Source organism: Hevea brasiliensis, chromosome 17 (assembly GCF_030052815.1).
Source record: "Hevea brasiliensis isolate MT/VB/25A 57/8 chromosome 17, ASM3005281v1, whole genome shotgun sequence".
In the NCBI taxonomy this organism is placed as follows: domain Eukaryota; kingdom Viridiplantae; phylum Streptophyta; class Magnoliopsida; order Malpighiales; family Euphorbiaceae; genus Hevea; species Hevea brasiliensis.
Genome location: NC_079509.1, coordinates 13,883,283 through 13,908,498, shown reverse-complemented (window position 1 = coordinate 13,908,498; position 25,216 = coordinate 13,883,283). Strand labels below are relative to the sequence as shown.

The 25,216-nt window shown below is 28.0% G+C and overlaps 2 protein-coding genes across 2 annotated transcripts; both read left to right on the top strand.

The window, feature by feature from the left end:
- The first annotated feature begins 3,595 nt into the window (after positions 1-3,595).
- On the top strand, positions 3,596-17,937 carry LOC110633558 (uncharacterized). The gene is made up of 5 exons (XM_021782204.2): positions 3,596-4,066; positions 4,116-4,237; positions 16,740-16,795; positions 17,678-17,686; positions 17,786-17,937. Exons 1-5 carry the CDS (start codon positions 3,596-3,598, stop codon positions 17,935-17,937), a joined length of 810 nt encoding a protein of 269 aa, XP_021637896.2.
- Positions 17,938-21,856: 3,919 nt separating this feature from the next.
- LOC110633589 (uncharacterized) lies at positions 21,857-22,839 on the top strand. Its single transcript, XM_058139360.1, has one exon. The coding sequence runs from the start codon at positions 22,081-22,083 to the stop codon at positions 22,636-22,638; it is 558 nt and encodes a 185-aa protein (XP_057995343.1). The 5' UTR covers positions 21,857-22,080; the 3' UTR covers positions 22,639-22,839.
- Positions 22,840-25,216: the final 2,377 nt, after the last annotated feature.

The window sequence follows — 25,216 nt, the reverse complement described above, 5'->3', positions numbered from 1 at the left end:
AGGTTATGGTTAATAGGCTTAAGCATCAGATGAACTCTTTTATTTCGCAGGATCAAGCTACTTTAATCCAAACAGGGCAATTCAAGATAATGGATGTTGCCTGGAATCCTTGGGTCGGAACCTAGTCGGATATTGCCTGAAACCAAAGGGACAAGGTGACATCAGTGACCTGAGATAGGCCACTCTAACGCTTAAGCCAGTAGATATCAAGAGAACAAATACCAATAAGAAAAGAGTAAAGAATTGTGCATCTCAATATTGTCGTGACCCTTATTTATAGAATAGAAAATAGTACATTTTCTGGATAAATTAGAATTTTATACTAACCGATTTCACTTTTTACAGAGGCTCCAACTAACATGTCTTATATTTCCAACTATAACATAAGATATGCTTTTATCCTGTGTTTCTCTCTTACCCGATCACTCATTTCTTATCCAATCACCTCAAGTATCTTACCTCATCTGAACACTTCATTATTTATCCGAACACCTCATTATTTATCCAAACCCCTGGTGTCTTAACCGAATACCTCATGTCCTACTCGAATACTTGATGTCTAACCTTAATTCGTGTTTCAAGACCTGAACTCCATTCGATTCGGATCGAATTATTATCCGTATTATATAGGTTCACAATTGAGGATACTTCACAATAAGGACATGACTTATCCAGAAAGATTGTATTCATGTTTGTTCCCAAGTTATTTATATGAGATGTAAATAAGATAGAATGGTGAGTCTCATGCCATATAACAAACATGATAGGCACTTATACATGATAAGTAGGCCGAACCAGTGACACTTATGACAAGCACATGGAGTTTACTCTTGTCAATGCATTGTCATAAATCATATCAGTGCATATAATCTTTAGACCTGAGATGGCACAGTTATCTTGTATATAGGTGGTTTGAGTTTGATACTACTTTCATACTTGTACTGTGTATGGGTATATGGGCATGTATTGGCTCCTACTAGTTATATATGGAGGTAGGTGTTGATCAAGATGGAAACTGTTCCTCTAAGTAAATAGGGATAAAATCCTATGTTCATTTAATTATTCTTGATATTTTAAGTTTCTGGCCAGGACAGATAGATTTAATCAGAAAAGAGTTTATGATGAGAAAAATCTTTTAATCAAGAACTGGAATTAAAAGAGAACATAATATTCATAGCAAATGGGGTTTGACATAAACCATGACTCCAGCTCGAATTGGGATTTTGTAACAGAGAGATTCTAGTGCATGGTAACATATGATTATAGGTTCATTTAAGGTAAACCTTATTACTGATTGGGTGACCATGGCATGCTATGCTAGGTGTTAACCATGGTCTATGAGGTGCATAAAATGATTTAGAGAAATCATTTATGGTAAGAAAGAGTTCTGATGATATTAAGAGTTGATATCATGTCTCATTGCTAATTAATGATGAGTCTAGTAAGTCACACACATACACAAGTAATAATCAATTTAAATATGATTTAATTAATTAATTAAAGAGTTTAATTGATTAATTAAGTAGGCTTGGTTTGCAATTAGATTACAAAGTCCCTAGCATAACTTGAAACCAAATCTAAGTTATTGGATGTATAGTATAAGTTAAATTTATATTTAAAGTGTTTAAATATAAATTTAATTAATGAGAAATTAATTAATAGAGATTAATTAATTAATTTATATTTGATATAAATTGATTAGAAGAAGAGAAATAATTATTTTGGGTTGAGAACTCAAAATTAAGACACATGGGCATTTTGGTCATTTCACAGGGTGACATGTGGCATCATGAGATGGTGGCACATGGCACTACACATAAGCTTGCCAAATATCTTTTAATCATGTAGGATGATTAAAATTAAGATTAAATATAGGTTTGACACTTGGCACAATGTGATTGGGTCAATTAAACCTAGAACCAATCAGAGGGTGACATGTGACTAGGGTTTTATGTGTTGACCTAGCTATATAAGTGTTGTTATGAAAAGAAAACAATACAACCAGCAGCTGATATCTTTGGTACCGCTACCCAAGAAGCTCTTCCTCCTTTTCTTCTTCTTCATCTCACATCAATTCAAAGAGATTTCCAAACAATCTCTTGAATTAAAAATATTAGAAATTATTTCTAGTGTCCTGTTTACATTTTTAATCTCTTAAAAGGTAAAACTTGATTTTCTAATTAATAGAAAAAGTTGCAAAACTTGATTTTCTAATTAATAGAAAAAGTTTTAGAAGCTGTTCAAGGGCCTGGCATAGGTGAACTTGGTGTAGACAAGCTAGAGGAATAACATCTGTTGTCCTAAAGACGCATCCCAAAGGTACAAATACGTTGTAGTGCATCAAGAAGTTAGTTAGTGTATTTGTTCTTGATCTAATCTAGGATTCTAAAATTAATCTGATTAATTCTAAAATCTTAAATGGCAAGGCAATTTTGAAGGAAGTAATTCAGTCTCCCAGCTTTTATCTTCAATTATTTTGAAGGAAGTCCAGGCAAGGCAGTTTAAGGGGCTCAAGCTAGTAAGACACGCTCCTATAGTCACTAACGTGCTATTTGCTGATGATACTTTGATTTTTGGTGGAGCTTCTAGAGGGCAAGCAGTAGTAATTCAGTAAATAATAGCTCGTTATTCAGCGGCATCGAGACAAAAGGTCAATAATCATAAATCTAGCATTAAGTTGAGTAGGAAAACTCCTTCCAATTTGAAGCATGAAAACCTTTCGAGTCTGTCCATGGTAGAAATGCAGCAATCAGAAAAAGTATTTGGGTTTGCATTCAATATGGGGAAGATCCAAGGCGGGGGCTGTTAGCTTTATTTCAAAAAGAATTGCTGCTAGAACACAGGCTTGGAAACAAAGTCTGTTGTCACAAGCGGGGCATGAAGTTATGATCAAATCAGTTGTAAATGCTATCTCAGCATATTCCATGGCAATTTTAAAATACCTGAAGAGTTTTTTTTCCAAGATTAATAGGATGGCTTCCAGCTCTTAGTGGGGAAAGCAAGATAGAGAGAAGCTGCGTTGGGTCAGTTAGCAAAAGCCTCATGCTCCAAATTTATGAGAGGAATGGGTTTTCCTGATTTCGAGAAATTTAACCTTGCATGCTTAACAAAACAAAGATGGCGATTGGTAACAAATTCTTCCACTCTGTGGGCTAGGGTGATTAAAGGATTATATTTTTCCTTATTCGGAATTTTGGCAAGCAAAAAGATCTTGGAAAGGATCATAGATTTGGCAAAGCTGGTTAGCGGGCCGAGATGTTCTTAAAGAAGGATGGAGATACAACATAGCGGATGGATAGAGCACTCTTATCTGGGATGATTCATGGTTTCCATGCTCTCCCAATTTTAGATTTCCTAAACCAGGCCATTGTCCAGCTAATGTTCACCTTGTGGCAGATCTGATAGATCATAATTAGATTAGATGGAAGCAAGATTTGTTATTAGCCTTATTTTCGCAAGACATGGCTCATCACATTTGTGGAATTCCAGTAAGGCCGCGGGGTTGTGCAAATAAAGTTATCTGGCATCATGAAAGGAATGGAAGCTATACAGTGAAATTGGCATACAGACTTTTAAATTCTCAATCTCAGTTGCAATGGAAAAACAGACCTATTGCTCTGTTTGTCAAAAGGAGAAGGAAACAATAGAACATTCTTTGTTTTGGGCAGCATGGTTTGTGAGCCCATGTGCATATAAACCAAATCCAATTGGATTTCCTTTATTTACAACTTGGTGGTTACAATTGCTTCAGCAAGATACTATTGAAGTGGAAATTCTCGAAACTTTTACTTGCTGGCAGATTTGGAAAGAGCGTAATAGATTGGCGTTTGAAAATGTAACTCCCGATCCTCTAGCTACAGCAAGAAGGGTATATAAAATGATGGAAGAACAGAGGCTTTTGAATTCTCCTCTTTCTGCAGATAGAGAAGTTGATTCCCATCCTAATGCCACAGTGAGATGGGTTCCTCCTCTTGCTGGTTTCATAAAAATTAATTGTGATGTGGCGTGGAAAGATCATCAGCACTTTGCAGCTATTGGAGTTGTAGGTAGAGACAGTAATGGAAATGTAATTGATGGCATAGCTGTTAAAATCATATGTTCTTTGCCACTGGTAGGAGAAGTTAAGAGTAGTTTTGCAGGCGGTGCTTTTGGCCCAATCCAGAGGTTTTGCTTCTATCATTGTTAGATCAGACTCGCAAATTGTTGTAACCAATCTCAGTAATGCTCATGATCAAAGGTATTGTGAAATTGAGACCACTGTTAGTTCAATTAAGCACCTCTGTTCTCATTTCCATTCTATTCAATTCTCTCCTATTAAAAGGGAAGCTAATGCTGCTGCTTATTGTGTTGCTAAACTGAGCTTTCTAAATCAAATGCCTTATAATTGGATAGTGGATATGCCTCCTCAATTAAGAACTTTATGTACCTTTGATGCCCAAGGAGCCCTGTAATGCAATTGTTCTCAATTTGCACTAAAAAAAAAAAATGTAGCAGTTGCTTCTTCCAAGAACATGAGATGCGTGCTACACGTGAGATGAATCATAAATGTAATTGGAGAGTGGGTTATATTGACCTATGATCTTAAATATGGTTAATTGTGGGTTTGGAGTGGACCTCTTCTTCAATTCAAACAATATTGAGAATCACTCAACTAATAAGAACAAAGACGGTTACTAAGTTGGATGTTTGTTAGAAACTTTTTTTTTTTTTAATCATTACGCATTTAAATTGTATTTTTCATAATATTTAATCTTTTTTTTTTACGAATTTTAATCTTATTTGTTTAACTCATTTAAATGGATTTTAGAATATATAAAAATCTACAAAATTTACATATTTATAAAATGATTATTGTGTTTAGTAGAAATAAGAGTAAAATTTTAAAAAATAATTAATTAATACTTTTTAATTTTTTTAAAATGATAAAAAATTTTTAAAAAATAATTTTTAAAAAAATAATAAATAAAAGTAAATAAAGGAAGTAATAAGTTGAATAAACCGTACAATAATTACTTAATAAAAATTATAAATTTAGGTTTGTAATGAAACTAAACGCAAAGTAAAAGCAAATGAAAAAAAAGGTGTGTTCCATTCTTTTAAATTTAAGATTTTTGTGATCATGCGATGCACCGACGCAGGCGTATGGTGTAATTTGCGGAAAGTAAAAGTACGTGATGAAAAGCAAAGGCGCAAAGCGCAAAGCGACCTAACACTAACAGGGCGGTCCAGTGGCTTTTTTAAAATAAAAAAAAAAAAAATGAAGTGGGTTTCTTCAAGTCATGTACTGATGGGTTCAAGTTTCAAACCCATTAATAACTATTAGCATGGGCTTATGAGCCCAATTTTCTACTTATAGCCCAATTTGATGCTTAGACTTCTGAGCCGATTGTTTTATTGTATTTTAGGCAGGTTAATTTCACCCTTTATCATTCAATTTATTTTTAATTTCTTTTGCAGATATTTAACTTTAACTTGTTTTGTAAAAATCAGTATATTTTATTTTTCTTATAATTAAATTAGTTTTCTAACAATTAACGATTATTGACATCAGAAATTTAGAAAAAAAAAAATTAAACTTAACAGTTTTTTTTTATAAAAAAAAAAAATAAATATTAACTTCACCTTTATTAAATTTGTAAAAATAAAACTTCATTTTCTTATAAAATATTTATTTTTAATATAAATCAATTTAAAAATGATCTCAATTATTAAAAAAAAAAAAAAAACCTTCACCTTTGAAAGGGTTTTCCTTGGCTAATATATCTATACTTTTTTTTTCCCTCTATTGAGAGGTAATATTTCAACTTAAGATCTATTTGACATTATTATAAGATTTATCGATAAAAAAAAAATATTTTTAGATATATTAGGTAGGAAATATTAAAAAGTAATTTAAAATTAAATTAAATAAATTAAATTATTAAATATTAAAATAATAAAATAATTTTTTATAAATTAATAATATCTAAAATATTTTTTTATTAAAAAATAATTATTGACCCTCAAATCACAATGCGAACCAGACACTTTAAACAAAGTTGGTAAGAAAATTATGGCTGGCTATATCTACCTACCCTAGAGAAAGGACAACTACAAAACAAATATACAATTTCTAGATCCTTCAACCCTATTGCTGTTTTATTATTAATCACTTGATGCTCCCTTTCACTGCTTAATAGTAATTTTCATGTTAATTAATTTGCTTTGTTTGGTGCGTTTGCAATTAGATTGTCATTTTAGATATCTAATCATAGTAATTACATTTTTAAATCACTTCAAAATTAAAATTAAAAAAAAAAACTTATTTAAGAGATGATCTTAAACCTGATTCACCTCCTTATTAAAAATAATAAATAATTTTCTGGAATTTCAAAAAGGTAGAAAGAAGGTGCGGCATAGTGGAAAATAAAACCCATTTTTGGTCCATACCACATATCGAATAAAATTCTAGCATTCACACCAAAGACCACGAAATATATCGGTGACTATCAATAAGCTGTTGAACCATAATGCCTGCAACATCAAACCACTTCTTCGGATCTTTTTTTTTTTTTTTTAAAAATAGTTATAATAATTTAAGTGAGGGGTGGCTCTCAAATCCAAAATTTTTTTAATAATTACAGTGAAATTTATAGGGAAGAGGTATCCATCTCTGGGTGGAAGATGGAAAATGCTCCCCAACTACTTTGGAAATTTGTGCCATACCAAAGCAATATACAGTCATTCGTCAAAGTCGTCTTGTTCAATTATGGGTTGCCATTAAACAAATAAAATAGCTTAAAAAGAAAAGCAAATAATCATTTTCGCAAGTGGACATTTAAGCATGCATGTATGTTCAAATTGTGTACCATCAAGATCAACATTTTTTACATATATATTCAACTCAATTATTTGAGTTGTCTATATTTTGTTCAATATAATCAAAAAATATATAAATTAATTTTCTGATTTAACCTATCTTAAAATAAAATTATTTATTCTTAGTGTAATTTTAAATTCAAAGGAAATATGTGTATCATTTATAATTAAATAACACTTGTTAATTGAAAATAAATTTCTTTCCGACCGCTCATTGTTATATATCATATGGTAATAAAGATAAATTGATATTTAAATATTGAGTATCCTCTATATTCATTCATTCGTCTGGCTGAATGTCAAAATAAAATTTATATAACTAACTCTAAATTTTAATATTAAAGTTTCATTATCATTATTATTGGTGTAATATATTTAAAATAGTACTTTCTCAACTTTTGTTCACATAATAATAATATAATATAACGAAAATTTATTCTTATAATAAAAAAAATTACATAAAATTTGAAATTTCTAAAAAAAAAGAAACAATATTATTTATCTCCACTTGATGATGTAAAGAAATTGTTTTAATATAATCAGATATTAATTATAAAATATAACCCGTGATTAATCACAATTAAAACAACAGTAAAAATAAACATAAAAAAGCCAATTAATAAATAGTGGAAGTGTGAAACATCTTCGAGAAAAAAGCCGAAGTAGAATGGATGGGTCAGCTAAATAAAATTCTATTTTGTCATATCAATGGCAGAGAAAGCATCTATTTTCAAATGTTACCCAAAATTTCTTAGCATCTTTCTTAGCAACCAAACAAAGATTATATGGAGATTTCCAAGTAATAAACCAAGAAGTGAGAAGCCAATGAGTTTTGACGAGGACATTTTGTCTTATGCAATTGTTTTAAACATGGTTGAATAATAAAGCAAGCATACCTCACAGGAAATTAAAAACCTGAAAGATGGGACTGAAGACCATCAAAACAAATAAATAAAAGATAATGGTCACAACAATGATCATAGTCATGATTTTGAAATTCGGATTGGGTTGATCAAATTGTAAAAATTATTAATCGATTTATCAAACAGTTCAGTTAATTATTAAAATTTGTATATCATTAAAATTGAAAAAACTTGGTTAGGTACTTACTAATTCATTAATTTTTTGCGAGTTTAATGGATCAGTCGATTCTTTAATGAGTCAGTTATTAAAATCTATATATCACTAAAATTAAAAATAAAAATTGACGAATTAGTTAGGTACTTATCGATCCATTTAATCTGTTGTGAGTTTAATGGGTTAGACGATTTTTTATTGTTATTATTTCATTCAATCAATTTAATTAAAATTACATTGTTTTTATTAAACCTTTACTTTTAAAAGACTAAAAAATTCAACTCAAGTGATTAACCCTTTTGTTCTCTAATTTTTAAACTCTGATTGTATTATAGTCACTTATTTTGAACATAATTGTAATACCCTTAATTTTTAAATTTATTATTTTATGATTAATTATTTATATTTTATTTTATTTAAATTTTAGGAAATTAATTGAAATTTTTTGAATTTTAAAAATTGAGTTCGATTTTCTAAAAATATAAAACTTTGATGATTTTTAAAAATTAATTTAAAAACTATGTGATAAAACTAAAAATATATTTAGACTTCATAAAATTTTTTGAGTTTTCTAGACCATGTGATAATAATTTATATAAACAATTATATTATATTTATTTTTTAATTATATATAATGTAAAATATGATTTGAGGATATTTATATTGAATATAATGATTTATATTAAATTTGTATTAGATTGATAACATTATTATTAGTAATATGTATTAAATTCATAACATTATTATACAGAATATTATATTATAGTCAAATTCAATCCTGATTGAACCTTAAACTCTTAATCTAATTTTTACCTTCATCGATTTTGAGACCAAACCAAATTTGAAAACCACAGCAATAACGTTAAATTTAAGCCCATAGAAAGGAAAGAAAGCCAAAAAAAAAAAATGAAGCAGAGATGCAGCTGGTATTAACTATTCCCCACCGACAAAAAAATGAAGGGTAACCTAACTTCCCTATTATTAATTTATTAAATGGATCCTTTAGCTATACCTAACATCACCTAACAAAACAAGGTTTAAGCTGTGTAAGTTTGTCTCTTCATGTGATGTTCCTTGTAGTGGGGACTTTATGCTTGATGCCACTTGCTAATGCCATGTTTATCTTTTTATATCGGCTTTGGTTTATCCCTCAATTCATTTGTGGGTGGTGTAAATCACATGTTGGGTTAGGCCGCATACCTTGTTTTAGGCTGTATATTTAATTGTCTAAGGTCCTTGATGTTGACTCCCAACCCATTTTCATACGTTTCTATGAGATGGGAGAAGCTTTGAATTAATGGAATCAGAGGTCTACACCGTTCTTGTCACGACAATTGAAGAAGTATATTACATCCAATCAAAATAATATTACATCCATGCCCCGTCGCTGGCTTTTAACCTTGTGTAAGTCCTCCACCCCATGAAATGGGATTCAAATGCTATGACGTCCATAGGGAACCTATGATATCTATTTTTGAAAAGTAATTGATTAATATTTAGACCACATAGAACAAAGTTTTCAACCGCATTAGATTGAAACGAAACAATCTTGGTGTGGAAAAAATTAATTTTTTTTTGGTGGTCATCAAAATCATCTTGACTATGTGCAGCGGCGGAGCAAAGGCTCCATTAGTGAAGTCAATTCATCCACTGAAATTTTTAAAGTTCTAGTAATTTATTTTAAGATTTTGAATATATATATATATATATATATATATATATATATATATATATATATATATATATATATATATGTATATGTATATGTATATGTATATGTATATTAATGCCCCACGAAATTTTATTCAATATCTCATTAATTTTTTTTCTAATTAATAAAAAAAATTAATATATGAGAGTATCAAAATTTTGATTTAAAATTATAATTATTTATTAAAAATAACTTCAAAATCTTTTAAATGATATTATTACATTTAACAATTACTTAATTATAGTGTATAAGTTGAAGTTAAAAAGTTCATATTTAATATGAATATATTACTGATATATTTTAATTGGTTGATAATTATTAATATTTGTATCTAATATTAAAGATAATATATAAAATAAATAATTATTATTTTTTATCAATTTTCTATAAAGCTATAACAAATGATATAATTGAATATTGTAAGTTTTATCTCAAGATAAAATTTAATATAAAATGTTAACATAATTATATTTTATTAAAAAATATATTTATTTATTACTAATGAGTTAATATTTTATAAATAAAAGAAAATATTTTTAAAATATTTTATAAATATAAGAAAATAAAAACTTTTATCCCCCCTAACAAAATTTCAGGCTTTGCCACTGACTATATGTGTTAAGTTATTTTTAATGATTCATTCATTTCAATCTTATTTGAATGGGCAAGCCAATTGTATTACGTATCTATGTGAAAGATATTTTTGACTATATCTAAATTTTTATTTTTCTTTAAGGCAATATAAAGGGTCTTAACATAGAAAAATTTGCAACCCACTTTTGCAATTGATTAAAAAAATGGACTACATAATGTAAAATTTTGACTGTATTACATCTAAATTTGTTGGTCTAATTGACCAAATATTTAACATGCACAACTTGTGGTGCAATTCTCAAGTTAGAGGCAGCAAGAAAAGTAGTTGTAATAAGAAAATCAAAATAGGCATTCAAATGAAAAGAACTTAAAGAATAGTATTAAAAAGCGATAATTGTCTAAAAAAGACTGGCAAGCTAGGAAGCTAAAAGTCAAGTGATAATCTATAGTGGAGATATTAATTCATATAATGCTAGAAGAAGAGTAGGAAGGCAGGTAAGGATTGCTTTCAATGAATTATTATGGGTATTCAAAAATTGTGAAAGGGGGCAAGAAGTTGATGTGTGATATGACCCACCATTCCAAGAAACCATATCTTGGGCAAATTCTTTTTCCAAGTTAGATGTGATTCCAATTTGCTTGAAACTTAAGCAAACCATGCAGAAAATGTGAATCCATGGACCTATCAAATGGAAATGTCAATTTCAATATATGTGTCTATGTCTATAAGCTAAAGTCATGATAAAAGAAAAGAATTTCTATTTAAATTAAGATGACCCATAAAGTGTGTCCCCCCTAAATAAAGGAATTTGAATAATTCAATCCAAAATTTTATTTTATTATTATTTTTTATTGGACATGGACTGCTATTATTCTTTGCCTATTATTTCAGTATAAGAAAAAAAAAACAAGACTCTATACTTTTAATAGAGAGTTAAATAAGTTTAAAATTATTACGATTCTCCTCTAAATGAATGATAAAATAAGTTAAAAATATACTGTCATGGTAGAAATAAGAAGCAGAGAGAACAATCCCTCTGAGTGTATTCATAATATTTTGAAAATGGAAGAGTGATTCCTGATATATGTGATAATTTAAGGAATGATATCATGCAAAAGGGTTTTCAATCTGAGAGTTTCTATAAAAAGAGAAGCGACATTGAGCATGAACATGGTATTTCAGTATATGATAAGAGGCTCCCGGCCCCATTTGGTTATCTAATAAAAAATATTTTTAATAATAAAATATTTTTTTCTTAATTTCAAATATTAAAAGTATTTATTATTTTTAATTAAAATAAAATTAAAATACATGATGAATTAAAATTATTTAATATTAAATTATTTTTTTAATATTTTATAAATTAAATATAAAAAATAATATTTTAATAAATATTGACTTATTTAGCATTAATTAAAATATACAGGAATTTAATTTTAAACTCACAGAGTTCTTAATTGAAAGTACAGATTTCTTTTTTTTTTTTTCTAAGTATATATGCCGTGTGAGCGGGTTTAACGCGTGCCCCAATTCTGACTCCACTTCACACCCGCGGCTTTCAGTCAAACTTCTTTGCTGCAAGTTAAATTAAATTATGTGGCTGTTTCGCGTTTAGTTTGGGGGGTTTAAATTATTCTTTTAATAAAAATATTATTTTAAATATTATACAAAAGTTATTTAAAAAATTATTTAAATATTTTTATAATTAAAATTTATTAAATTTAATTTTAAATTTTTTAAATATTTTTTAATTAATATATTAAAAAAATAAATTTTCAATAATAAATTTTAATTTCTCAACTCATTAATTATTATCAAAACAATATTTATGTAAATAAAACACAAAAAAATAAATTTTACATAAAATTCTTTTATCCTCTTTATACTTAAAAATTTTTTAAAATTACTATTGACAGATAATAAACTTATTTCTCTTCTATTCCTTTATTACCTCTTTTTTATTTTGAGTTTTATCTTTACGTACATAAATTTTTATTTTAATTGTGAAAACTTTTAATATTTAAAAAATAATTAATGATAGTGTTTATTCAAATATTATGGTTGAATACAAATTTTTAAGATGTATAGAACGCTAAAATACTACAGCGCCAATAATGGGGAAAATAATACTATGATCTCAAGTCATACCAAATTGCAATTATCAGTATTATGAAAAATTTTCATTTCAAACATCAAAATTGATAAATTTTTTTGGGGTTGATTAGATATAATTAAATAAAAAAAAAGTGAATAGAAAGATAATTTCATACCCTTAAATCAATAATTTTCAGTAATAAAATTTAAATTTTTAATATTTTATCTTATCACACATCGTAATAATTTAATAATATTAACTTTTAATTTTTATATTGAATGTGGACTGAGATTTTTGCAGTCTTGATAAATGTAGCCTCATTCCAACAAATTATCAAAGTCATACATTGATTGGGTTATTGCTTGGCTTTGAGTTGCAGGTGTTTGACAAATTAAACCCAGACCTTTGAAGAATAAAACAAATGTAGAATGAGGAGAAATCTTATCTGGAGTAGGAGGAAATTGACTAAAAACCAGATTTTTTAAATAAATTATTATTTAATTTTTATATTTTAATAAAATTAATTATTTAATTTAATATTAAGAAAAAATAGTATTTCATTTATGCATTTTACTATCATTAAACACTTTAATTTATTTATTAATTTTTTTCATTAATTAATATTTATAAAATTATTATTTAATTTATTTATTTTAATAAAATTAATAAATTAATCTCTATATTTAAAAAAAATACATTAATTAGTTATTATAATTTAACTTTATTAATTATTTAATTTTATAATTATTTTTTACATAAATTATCTTAATACTTTTTTCCTTATTTTTCTCTCATTCTCCCCTATTTCTCTCTCAATATTCTCCTCTTTTTCACTCATACTATTCTCCATTTCATTTTCTTTTAGTTTTCATTTATAAAAAAAGTTAATTAATTTAATTTTTAAATAATAAAAAAATTATTTCTCATTAGATAAAATATAAAAATATTGTTTAAAAAAATAAAATTAAAAAAAATATATATATATAAATTTGCAAATTTAATGGCCACGTAACAAAATTTTTATTTTTATTTAATATATATTCTTAAAAATATTATATTTTTTAAAATATATAAATTAGTTAATTAATTAATTTTATTAAAATAAAAAAATAAATAATAATTTAAATAATATAAAAAACTATCAATAAGATTAATTTATTTAAAATACAAACACCAAATAATAATTTTCTTTTTTAATCTAACATCCAATGTTTGCAGATGGACTCCTCTCAAAACCGCCATGGAAGTAGCCGGCGAGGCTTGCCATCTCTTTTTTTTTTTTTACTATTTTTTATTTAAGTATATTTTAGCTGCTTTTTGGAAGCGTATGGATGAAGATTATTTTATAATACTTAAGTCTTGCATTCCATATTGATAACAGTGATTAGAACATATGCCGTTCCATTTAAATTCTTAAAAAAATATAATTTTTTTAAATTATATCACAAACTTCAGTATTGTTTAGTTAATTTATTTATTTATTAAGAAGTTGAACCCTTTTTTTTTAATGCTTAGTTTCTAATATGGAGGAGGAATGGTCTTGTCTTTTTAATTTTCATCATAAATAATTAAATTAATATGTTAAAATAAAAACACTAATCATTCAAAAGATTAATATTAATTAAGGACTATTTTTTCTTCTTTATTGATTGGACTAGTTAATATTTAATTTAAATGCACAAGATTAATGTGAAGAACACTAGTTAATTCTTTCAAAAGAAAAAATAAATAGAGGACAAATATATATAGAGAATTTTGTATTTATTTTTGTATGTATCACTTTCGTTTATTTTTATTTATCTTTTAAAATTTTTTATATTAATAAAAAAATAATTAAATTATTTTTTATTTAATTAAATTATTTTTTATTTAATTTAATTAAGAGAAAGATATTAAGATGAATTTTAGAATAGTTATTGCATTTAATAGGTATAATAATAAAATTAAATAAAAAATAATATTTTTTGATTTCTTATAATAATAAATAATTATAAATAAAATCACGTTTAAAAATATAAATAAAAATGGATGAGGACCGTAATTAATTTTTTTTTTTCAAAAAAGAGTAATTATATTTATACAGAAATTTCCGTTCTGTGTATATGTTCACTGTAATGAGTTCCCAGTTCCCACCGTACAATCCACGCACATCGCTTGAATCCTCGTGACAAGTGAAACAGCGACAATGAATTAACAACCTACCCCATGTAACATGTGATTTTCTTAAATCATCCACTACTGCACGTCTCCATACCTTTCTGAAAAATTCTTTTTTTTTATACAATTAATTTACTTTAAATTTATATTTAAAATTTCAAATATGATTTTAATACTATTAAAATGAAATTCTTTAATGAAAAAATTTTCTTTAAAGAAACTTGTCAATGTTCCATTTTCTAGATAGCCAACAAAATTTATATTTATCTTCTATAAAACATTTTATATTCACATATTTATGTTAATAAAATCAGAAAATGACAACGTAAAATGGCTTGCTGCGTGGAAACTTAAAACCAGGGCAAGTTGATAGAAGTTATTTTCGAGGTGCGTGGACGAGCTGACACGGCAGCTGCCAAAGATGACACCGTAAAACCAGCGACACGGTAACGTTAGACTTTGACGTGTCGTTTGAATTGAAAACGCAAATTTAATTTGATTTACTTAAATTTTTAATTAATATATTTTACAATAGAGTTATAACTTAAAATTTTAATAAGATTTGAAGAAATACTTTTTGAATTTAAATAGAAAAAATATTTCTCAATAAGATAGAAAAATATTTTTTATATAAAGTAAAACTTTTATTTTAGTATTATTTTTAAATTGAGTGAGACTCATAATTAAATCAGAATTAAAGAAATTAACACTATAAATAAAAGAATGGTGGAAATGATTATTTAGCTTTCAGCTGCCATCTCCCATTATAGAGAGGGGTCTTACCAATTGCTGCGAATTTGGCTTTTTCCATTGATGAGGGACTTTTTGTCCATTGTAGTAAAGAGAAGCTCCGCCTAAGATGAAAAAAAGATATAGAATTCAAAAGGAATGAATTCTTGTCCATTGGTGAGAGGGCACTTACCCATGTAGTTGAAGACACCCTTTGTAGTGTAATAGTTAAAATAGTAAATATATTATGTTATGTCTAGAGAAGACTGAGAGTGACTAACTAATATATTTTCTATGAGCAATTGATACAGTGTAGGTTTCTCTTGGATGTGATTGAGTTTATGGGTGATATAGTTTTGAACTTGTAATGAAGATTTATTATTGTTGATAATAAAAGATGACATGCCCATGAATGTAGTCTTATGTCGAGAGGGTGAACTACGTAAATATATATTGTTTTGTGTGTTTACTTTATTTTTTTTTATAGTTTACACGCTTCTGCAGTGCAAAACAAATTAGTATTAGAGCATGGAAATGATATTGGTGAGTTTGGTTGAAGGTGGAGCTGCTGCGACATGTAAAAGTTGCACATACAATAATGATGATGGTGGAGAGTTGAAATTGAAGTGGAGCTCTTGATGCAAAATCAAAAAGATTGATTACGTGAAAATTTTTTGAAGAAAGAAGCAAGTTACACCCAATATGAAGATTGGAGAGATTGATGATTTAAAAGTTTCAAGCTCAAGCATAGAGATGTGATGTTTGAAGGCACCTAAGAATTTGAGGTATGCAATGTTTAATAGATTTTGAGTCAATGTGGAGATTGTTAGAATTATGACTCAAAATTATAGTAAGATTTGAAGCGATATTTTCCTAATTTGAGTTGGAGAATATTCCTCAATAGGATAGAGGAATATTTTTTATATAAAGTATAACTCTTATTTTAGTGTTATTCCTAAATTGAGCGGGACTCCTAATCAAATCAGGATTGAGGGAATTAACACTATAAATAGAAGAATGGTGAAAAGGGTTATTGGCTTTCAGTTCATGGAGTGAGGCTGTCGCCCATTGTAAAAAGGGGTCTTGCAAATTGTTGCGGATTTGACTCTGTCCATTGATGAGGGGCTTTTGCCCATTGCAGTGAAGAGAGGTTTCGGCTTAAGGTGAAAAAATGGTATAGAATTCAAGAGGAAGGGATTCTTGTCAATTGGTGAGAGGACTATTACCCATATAGTTGAAGACACCCTTTATATTGTAGTAGTTAAAATAGTAAATATATTAGGTTATGTTTAGAGAAGACTGAGAGGGACTAACTAATATATCTACTATGAGCAATTGATACAGTGTGGGTTCTCTTAGATGTAATTGGGTTTATGGGTGATATAGTTTTGAACTTGTAATGATAATTTATTATTGTTGATAGTGAAAGATGGCATGCCCGTGGATGTAGCCCTATGTCAAGAGGGTGAACTACGTAAATATTATTTTTTTTTGTGTTTGCTTTATTTTTTTTGTAGTTTACACGCTTCTGCAGTACAAAACAAATTAGTATCAGAGCATGGGAATGATATTGGTGAGTTTGGTTGAAGGTGGAGCTGCTGCGACATGTAAAAGTTGCACATGCAATAATGGTAATAGTGGAGAGTTGAAATTAAAGTGGAGCTCTTGATGCAAAATCAAAAAGATTGATTACATGAAAATTTTTTGAAAAAAGAAGCAAGTTATACCCAATATGAAGATTGGAGAGATTGATGATTTAAAAGGTTCAAGCTCAAGCATAGAGATGTGATATTTGAAGGTACCCAAGAATTTGAGGTATGCAATGTTTAATAGATTTTGAGTCAATGTGGAGATTGTTAGAATTATGACTCAAAATCCTAGTAAGATTTTAAAAGACCTTTTCCTAATTTGAGTAGGAGAAATATTTCTCAATAGGATTAAGGAATATTTCCTATATAAAGTATAACTCTTATTTTATTGTTATTCCTAAATTGAGCATGACTCATAATCAATTCAGGATTGAGGAAATTAACACTATAAATAGAAGAATGGTAGAAAGGGTTATTTGACTTTCAGTTCATGGAGTAAGGTTGTCGCCCATTGTAAAAAAGGGTCTTGTAAATTGCTGTAAATTTGACTCTGCCCATTGATGAGGGGCTTTTGCCTATTGCAGTGAATAAAGGTTTTGGCCTAAGGTGAAAAAATGAAATAGAATTCAAGAGGAAGGGATTCTTATCCATTGGTGAAAAGGCTCTTGCCCGTGTAGTTGAAGACACCCTTTGTGGTGTAGTAGTTAAAATAATAAATATATTGGGTTATGCCTATAAAAGAATGAGAGAGACTAACTAATATATTTACTATGAGCAGTTGATACAGTGTGGGTTCTCTTGGGTGTAATTGAGTTTATGAGTGATATAGTTTTAAGCTTGTAATAATGATTTATTATTGTTGATAGTGAAAGATGGTATGCCCGTGGATGTAGCCCTATGTCGAGAGGGTGAACTACGTAAATATTGTTATTTTATGTGTTTGTTTGTTTTTTTTTTTTTTTTTTTTTTTGCAGTTTACACGCTTCTGCAGTGCACAACAAATTGGTATCAGAGCATGGGAATGATATTGGTGAGTTTGGTTGAAGGTGGAGCTGCTGCGACATGTAAAAGTCGCACATGCAATAATGGTGATGGTGGAGAGTTGAAATTGAAGTGGAGCTCTTGATGCAAAATCAAGAAGATTGATTACGTGAAAATTTTTTGAAGAAAAAGCAAGTTACACCCAAAATGAAGATTGAAGAGATTAATGATTTGAAAAGTTGAAGCTCAAGCATAGAGATATGATGTTTGAAGGCACCCAATAATTTGAGGTATGCAATGTTTAATAGTTTTTGAGTTAAGATGGAGATTGTTATAATTATGACTCAAAATTCTAATAAGATTTGAAAAGACATTTTCCTAATTTAAGTAGGAGAAATATTCCTCAATAAGATGAGGACTATTTTTTATAGAAAGTAGAACTCTTATTTTAGTGTTATTCCTAAATTGAGCTGGACTCATAATCAAATCAGGATTGAGAGAATTAACACTATAAATAAAAGAATGGTGGAAAGCGTTATTTGGCTTTCAGTTCATGAAGTAAGGCTGTCGCCCATTGTAAAAAGGAGTCATGCCAATTGCCGCGGATTTGACTCTGCCCATTGATGAGAGATTTTTGCCCATTGCAGTGAAGAGAGGCTTCGGGCTAAGGTGAAAAAATGATATAGAATTAAAGAGGAATGGATTCTTGTCCATTGATGATATGACTCTTGTCCATATAGTTGAAGATACCCTTTGTACTGTAATAGTTAAAATAATAAATATATTGAGTTATGTCTAGAGAATACTGAGAGAAAATAATTAATATATTTATTATGAGCAATTAATACAGTGTGGACTCTCTTGAATGTAATTGAATTTATGAGTGATATAATTTATTATTATTGATAATAAAACATGATATGTCCATAAATATACTCCTATATCAAAAAAGTAAATCACGTAAATATTATTATTTTATATATTTACTTTATTTTTTTTATTAAACACTTTTATCATGCACAATATTTTAGTCATTTGATTCTGAAAGTGACTAGGCATTTAAAAAAAAAATTATTATTATTTAATGGAAATTGAGGCAACTAGGACATGGCATGTTTATATGTGGACATGGACCACATGGTGGTGGTGGGTCCAAAAGGGCAAGTGTTGATTGAAGTTGAGGGAGGGGCGAAGGATTGGGTTTTGTATGAGTTTCCGACAATATGGAAGGGTACGATGGATTGGATTTTGGGGGCTGTAATAAGGATGGATTGGATCCAGTTGTCGACCACTCACCCAATTGCATAATACGGCCAGTGGGTGGTTGAGAATGGCAAGTGGCTCTTGTCTCTCTTTTCATAGCTTTCATGGTGGCTGCCTTTCCTCCTCCTTCACGTTTTTTTCCATGTGCTCTGAATATTTGCATGTCATGGCTGCTTCCATCCAGCAGTTGCCACAGCGAAATCAGTTCAGTTCAAATTAAGATCGAAACTATATATGGAGATAGAATAATTTTTCCTTCTTATGAATTTAAATTGAATAAATAAGAATCAATAATTTTCATATATATCTCTTAAATTACGAAAAAATTTATCAATTCTGATTAATTTATTTTTAAAATATATAAATAATAATTCATGATATCAGATATCTGAATAAAAGATATATAGATGAGATACTATTTAAAGAGACAAGAAAACTCGAGTATTTATAAATAGCATATACGACTGCTTTCAAGTGTTTCTATGAATTATATGCAACTGCTTTTTGTGTATTGTGGCTAGGAGTAAAGAGAACTTTAATTGCTTGCAAGCGGTGCTATTAAATACGTGTAGAACTTATTCGATTCCTCAGCAAGACAATAAGGGCGAGAGAACCAAAAAGGGACTCACACTTTGGCACTCATGATGAAAGAGAGGAAGGTAAAACATAAAATTTTTTTAGTTAAGTTACTTGGAATAGTTGGCACCTATTTGTACGATTGAAGAGTTAATAACAAATGATCTCATGTAAAAATACACCAAATGAACTGTTCTCATTATAAAGATTTGTGCGCGAAATCTAGTTATATTATTTTAAAGTAATAATAATTCTGACATTTTTAAAAAGATAAAAATAAATATCAAGATGTATTTTATATAACAACTAATCCATTCGTTCTATATATCAAGGATAACAAATAAATTAACCTATTTATTAATGATAATCACAAAAAAGTAGGTCAAAAAATAATATAAACTATTTTAAAATAGAATAATATCCCTTAATTATATTATATGTCATTAAGTCATACGACTGATGATAAATAGATATCGTTAACTTGATAAAAGAAAATCAGAGCGATATTGATTACTGTAATTAACTATGATTCACTCAAAACATCTTGTCTTGAATGTATTTACATTATAAGAGTATTCTAAACCAAATCTCATTTCTACCTAAATTTTTTAGGAAGAGTTTTATTAATATGTTAGTATTAATGATCGGGTATACAACCTCTTTTTTTTTTAATTAGGGGAATAATTAGAGAAGGCAAATGATGTATTAAATAGCTAATAAGTAGAAGTACACCACTTCTTTTATACAAAGACATATGTCACTTATTTAAGAGCTCGATTAATTCAGTAAATATAAAAAAATATTAATTTAAAATACATCATTAAATATTTAAATTTATTAATTTTGAAATCAAATGTATGCACTACATTAGGATAATATACGAGAAGTGACGGAAGATGAGATGCAGCATGTAACAAAGACTCTTGAGCCAAAAGGAAAGGCATGAATGACCTGTATTTTGAGGAGAGAAGCAAGTTTTCCTTTGTCAATAAGATTGGCTATCCGTCATGGGTGTAGCCCCAACGCCCATCCCCCCAACCACCAATCAATTTAATGGCATTTTAATCTAAGCTAATACGTGCATGAAAATAAATTTTTATTTTTTTTATTCGATGACGAAAATTAATTATTTCAATTCATATTTATGTCTTCTAATACAAGAGTTTAATTAATGCTGAAATATTATCAAAGACGATCTCTTTCTATTTTTTTTTATTATAAAAAACTATTTAAGAAATAAAAAAAAAAATTGAACACACAATATGAAATAATTGAAGGTGAAATAGTGTTATCTTATTAAAATATAGATATACTTATATCAAAAAGGAAATTATGCTCAACCAGAATAATATGTAAAGATAATATCCATTCATATATGACAAGATTTGGTGAAGTTTAAGAAAGGTTTTAAATGTGTTGTGTATATTACACAAATGTGATTATTCCTTATATAATATATATATATATATATATATATATATATATATATATATATATATATATTTTATTAGAAATGGAATTAGTGCCTATCACCATCTTCATCGTCAATGCCATTAGTCTAAATAAAGTTCCTTAAAAAACAAATGTGCTATCCTATTCCCAGCCCTTGCCTGCTACTTTCATCTAACCCTATCTTTCTATTGAGTTATTTGGAATGTCCATATCACTACCTAGTCAAATCCAGCCTTCTTGGCATAATCCAAATTTAATATACACACCTTTCTATTTTACCAAAATACCCTTCACACTTGACCTAATTTAATTTCCTACCACAAAGATACAATGTCTAATCAACTTTCACCAACAAGCAGAGGAAGTAATAAGAGCAATCACTCTCGCTGCTCTAATTAATTATTAGATATATTAAGGATATTAAAAAAATAATATTTATTTTTATAAAAAATAAACTATTTTATAATATAAATAATAAATTTTATATAATTACGATATAAATTAAATGCATTTAATAATTTCTTCACTACTTCTCAAGTAGCCGAGCCGAGCCAAAAAGAAGAGAGCCAAATATACTTGAAAAGACAGAAAAGCCAAAGGCCGTGATTGACTAGGCTTGTGGGTCCCTTCCAGACCGGATTTCAAGACAGATTTCAATCCAATTAATAAAATAGTAAAAATAGAAATCCGTCCCCGAGGCCAGAAAAGATGAAAACAAATTAATAAAGGCAAGACGTCCGTGATGGCCTAAGTATTCTCTTTTTGGTCCACGCGCCTGTTGTCGCATCATTGCTCACTCTCTTCTCTTTCTTTCTCTCTCTACATTTTCTCTCTCTATTGTCACTTGTATATAAACTTCTCATTACGCTGCCACTCCACGCCACAACCGCAAAGCGTATTATTTCCTATCTACTGCAAGAAAAGCAAAAACCCTAACCATACTGTTTCATTTTTATTGTTTTCGAGGGTATATCAAATATCAAATTTCCTCTTTTACATGGCAATGGAAGAGCTTATCAACAAGAAGCGAGTCAGGGAGGAGGCCGAGTTGGATTTTCCCGAGGTGAAGAAAATAAGAGATGATTTGTTGAGTATTCTTGATGAGTCGGACCCTGACCCGACCACTCAGGATCTAGACTCTGTAATGAAGAGTTTTGAAGAGGAGATATCTGCCTCCTCCTCCTCCCCAGTCGTTGTTGTGGACCTCACGTCGGATTCCGGTGAGTCCCAACCGGAACTTGGGTACCTTCTAGAAGCATCTGATGATGAGCTTGGGTTACCTCCTTCATCGGTAACTTCTTCCGGGGAGGAGAATAAAAATGAAGTGACTGAGTTGGTCCGAGTGGACTCAGTTGACTCATCTGAAAATGGTGGGTTCTGGGGGTTTGATGATCAGATCCCGAGTTATGACTCGTTCGAGTTGGGAGTCAGTGAAAATTATAACGCAGAGTATGCGGCGTTTGATGACGGATTGTTCGAGTATTCCAACGTATGTTTCGTTTCTTCCGAATTTCCGGATGATTCTTGGCGGCTGGGAACCATGCCAGCCGAGTGAAGGAAGAAACGAAAAGTTTCGGCAAACGGTAATCAGACGATGACGTTACCGTCTTTCCCGCTTACTTTTGTAAATTTTATTTTTTAAAGGAGGTAAAAAGAAATATATATGTAGGAGTAGGATTGAAACAGAGATGCCGCGACTGAGTGAGAAATTGGTTCGTTTTTTGATGCTTGGATTATACAGGACACTATTCACGAATCTGTTCTTGCTAGCTGTGGTACATAACCAGAATTCGAATTATACCTTTATTTTTTTTTCATTTTTTTACATCTGGAGCCCTAAAAAAAAGAAAAAAATCAAATCTAATTGGTTTGTAATGTTTGTGCTCTTTGTATTGTCGAATATAATACAGCAAAATTATTTTCAAGTTTTCATTATCGCATGGTAAATGGTGAGATGGTTCTTAATCGAAGTTCTTGTGAAAAATTAAATATACGGAATAAGAGTGTTTTATCTTTTTTTTTTTTAACGATTGAAAAAAAAATAATAAGACCACCTTCAAGCCCAAATTCAAGATTAGCCCATAACGGTTGAAATTATTTTTTTAATAAAAATATTGTTTTAAATATTATTAAAAAAAATAATTAAAAAAAATAATTTTATTATTTTAATATTTTCATAAATAAAGTTTATTAAATTTAATTTTAAAATATTTTTTAATTGATATATTTAAAAAGAAAATTAATAATAATTTTAACGTAGAATTAACAAATTAGCTCTCACCCTAAAGCCTAGAGAAGATGATGCAAGGAGTCGAAGACCAAAGATAACATGTCACCGGGTTGTTGATGTAGACCTGCCGCCGCCATCAACTAGCGTTTATGATCATCAGATCTTGAAGAGGGATTATTTTCTATTAATTGAAATGTAATGGAAAATATTAATTGTCTTTTAAATTTACAATATCATAAAATAAAACTTACAATGATAATCAAAGACTTTTTTCTTTGGTTTTGTGATAATAAATTTTTTAAATTTTAATTTATAATATAAAATTTTATATTTTTAATTTAAATAATATAAAATTTTTCTATAATTTTTAGTAATAAATTTTTAAGTTATTTATTATAACATAATATTTTTTAAATTATATAAATTAAGTTGATTTACATCTAATGAAGATCAGCGGGGATAATTTTATAACTTTATACTTAAAAAATTAAACTTTTACGTTATTACTCTTTTATAAGTTTTCTTAAAATAATGTGTATGATTTAAATTTGATGTTTAAATTCTTTCACTTGCATTTATATTAACTTTAAAAATACTACAAATTTCAATATAAAATACAAATTTCAATACAAATTACTATTTTTTATATTCTTATCATTAAAAAAATTTCACATTCATTTTAATCTTTAAAATTTTTTTATTTTATTAAAACAAAAATTAGCAAAAATACAAGTAAAACTAAGAGTCTATGTTACTCTTTTTTATTTTTTATATACTTGCATATTATATATATATTAAAAATTAAAAATTTAATTAAGGCTCTAAAATTTATCAATATTTTTTATGATAAATATGTCTTTATTATATACACTCATGCTGCTTGTTTAGTTTTATGAAAAATATTTTGACATGACGCATAAAAATTATTATAAGTAAATATTAATGTTCTTATAATAATAATTATTATTATTATTTCATTATACAGTATCTGATCATAATTTTATTTTAGTATTATGATATTCAATAATATATTTTTTAATAGTTACCATAATAATCCATAACTTTGATAATATGAGTATTACAAGTGCTATACACGGCCTAATTTGAAAATGTAGCATATATGCTTTAATTCTAATAGAATGAGTATCATAAGTATTATAAATGCCATAATTTGAACGTTTATCATATATTCCCTAATTATAATAGTGTGAGTACCATAAGTAATACATGTCCTAATTCTCAAACCTATGCACCCTAATTACCATAGGCTTGATTTGAAAGTTTATCATATATATGATAGTACAACTATCATCAATGCTAGGGTTTTAATATGAAAGTTTATCATATATGTTGTAATTTTGATAATATGAGTATCATTAATATCATATAAACCCTAATTCAAAAATTTATCATATGTACTTTAATTTTAATAGCATGAATACAATAAATGCTATATTAATTAGTTTTCATTCAAAAGTATTAATAAAAGTATAAATATAAAACAAACTTGATTTAACATGATTGATTTAGATTTTGATCAAATATTACAATTTAAATTCTTATAATAATTTGAATATTTGATAATTAGGTTTATGATCTTCATATAAAATAAATAATTTCATTTTACAATTTGATTTATTCATACAATCTCTTATTTAATTAATTAATCGCATATTAAGATTCTAATTAATTAAGTAATATTTTATTATAGATCAATATTTATAATATTTATAAATTAATTATCATATTATATATATAATAATTAAAATTATCTATTTATATATTTTTTGATTTTATATTTTGTATATGATTAAAAAATAAAGGCAATAGATACGTTTACATAGATCTAGGAATGAGGTAGGGCTTGCAACTTTATGTTCAGCCTCATGTTTATGATTTAAAA

Excerpts from the sequence above, each read along its gene's own strand:
- LOC110633558 (XM_021782204.2), top strand. The coding sequence starts at position 3,596 with ATGGAAAAACAGACCTATTGCTCTGTTTGTCAAAAGGAGAAGGAAACA. Across the intron at positions 4,067-4,115 it reads GTAGAGACAGTAATGGAAAT|GAGAAGTTAAGAGTAGTTTT; the intron begins GTAATTGATGGC and ends TGCCACTGGTAG. Across the intron at positions 4,238-16,739 it reads AGTAATGCTCATGATCAAAG|TTTACACGCTTCTGCAGTAC; the intron begins GTATTGTGAAAT and ends TTTTTTTTGTAG.
- LOC110633589 (XM_058139360.1), top strand. The coding sequence starts at position 22,081 with ATGGCAATGGAAGAGCTTATCAACAAGAAGCGAGTCAGGGAGGAGGCC.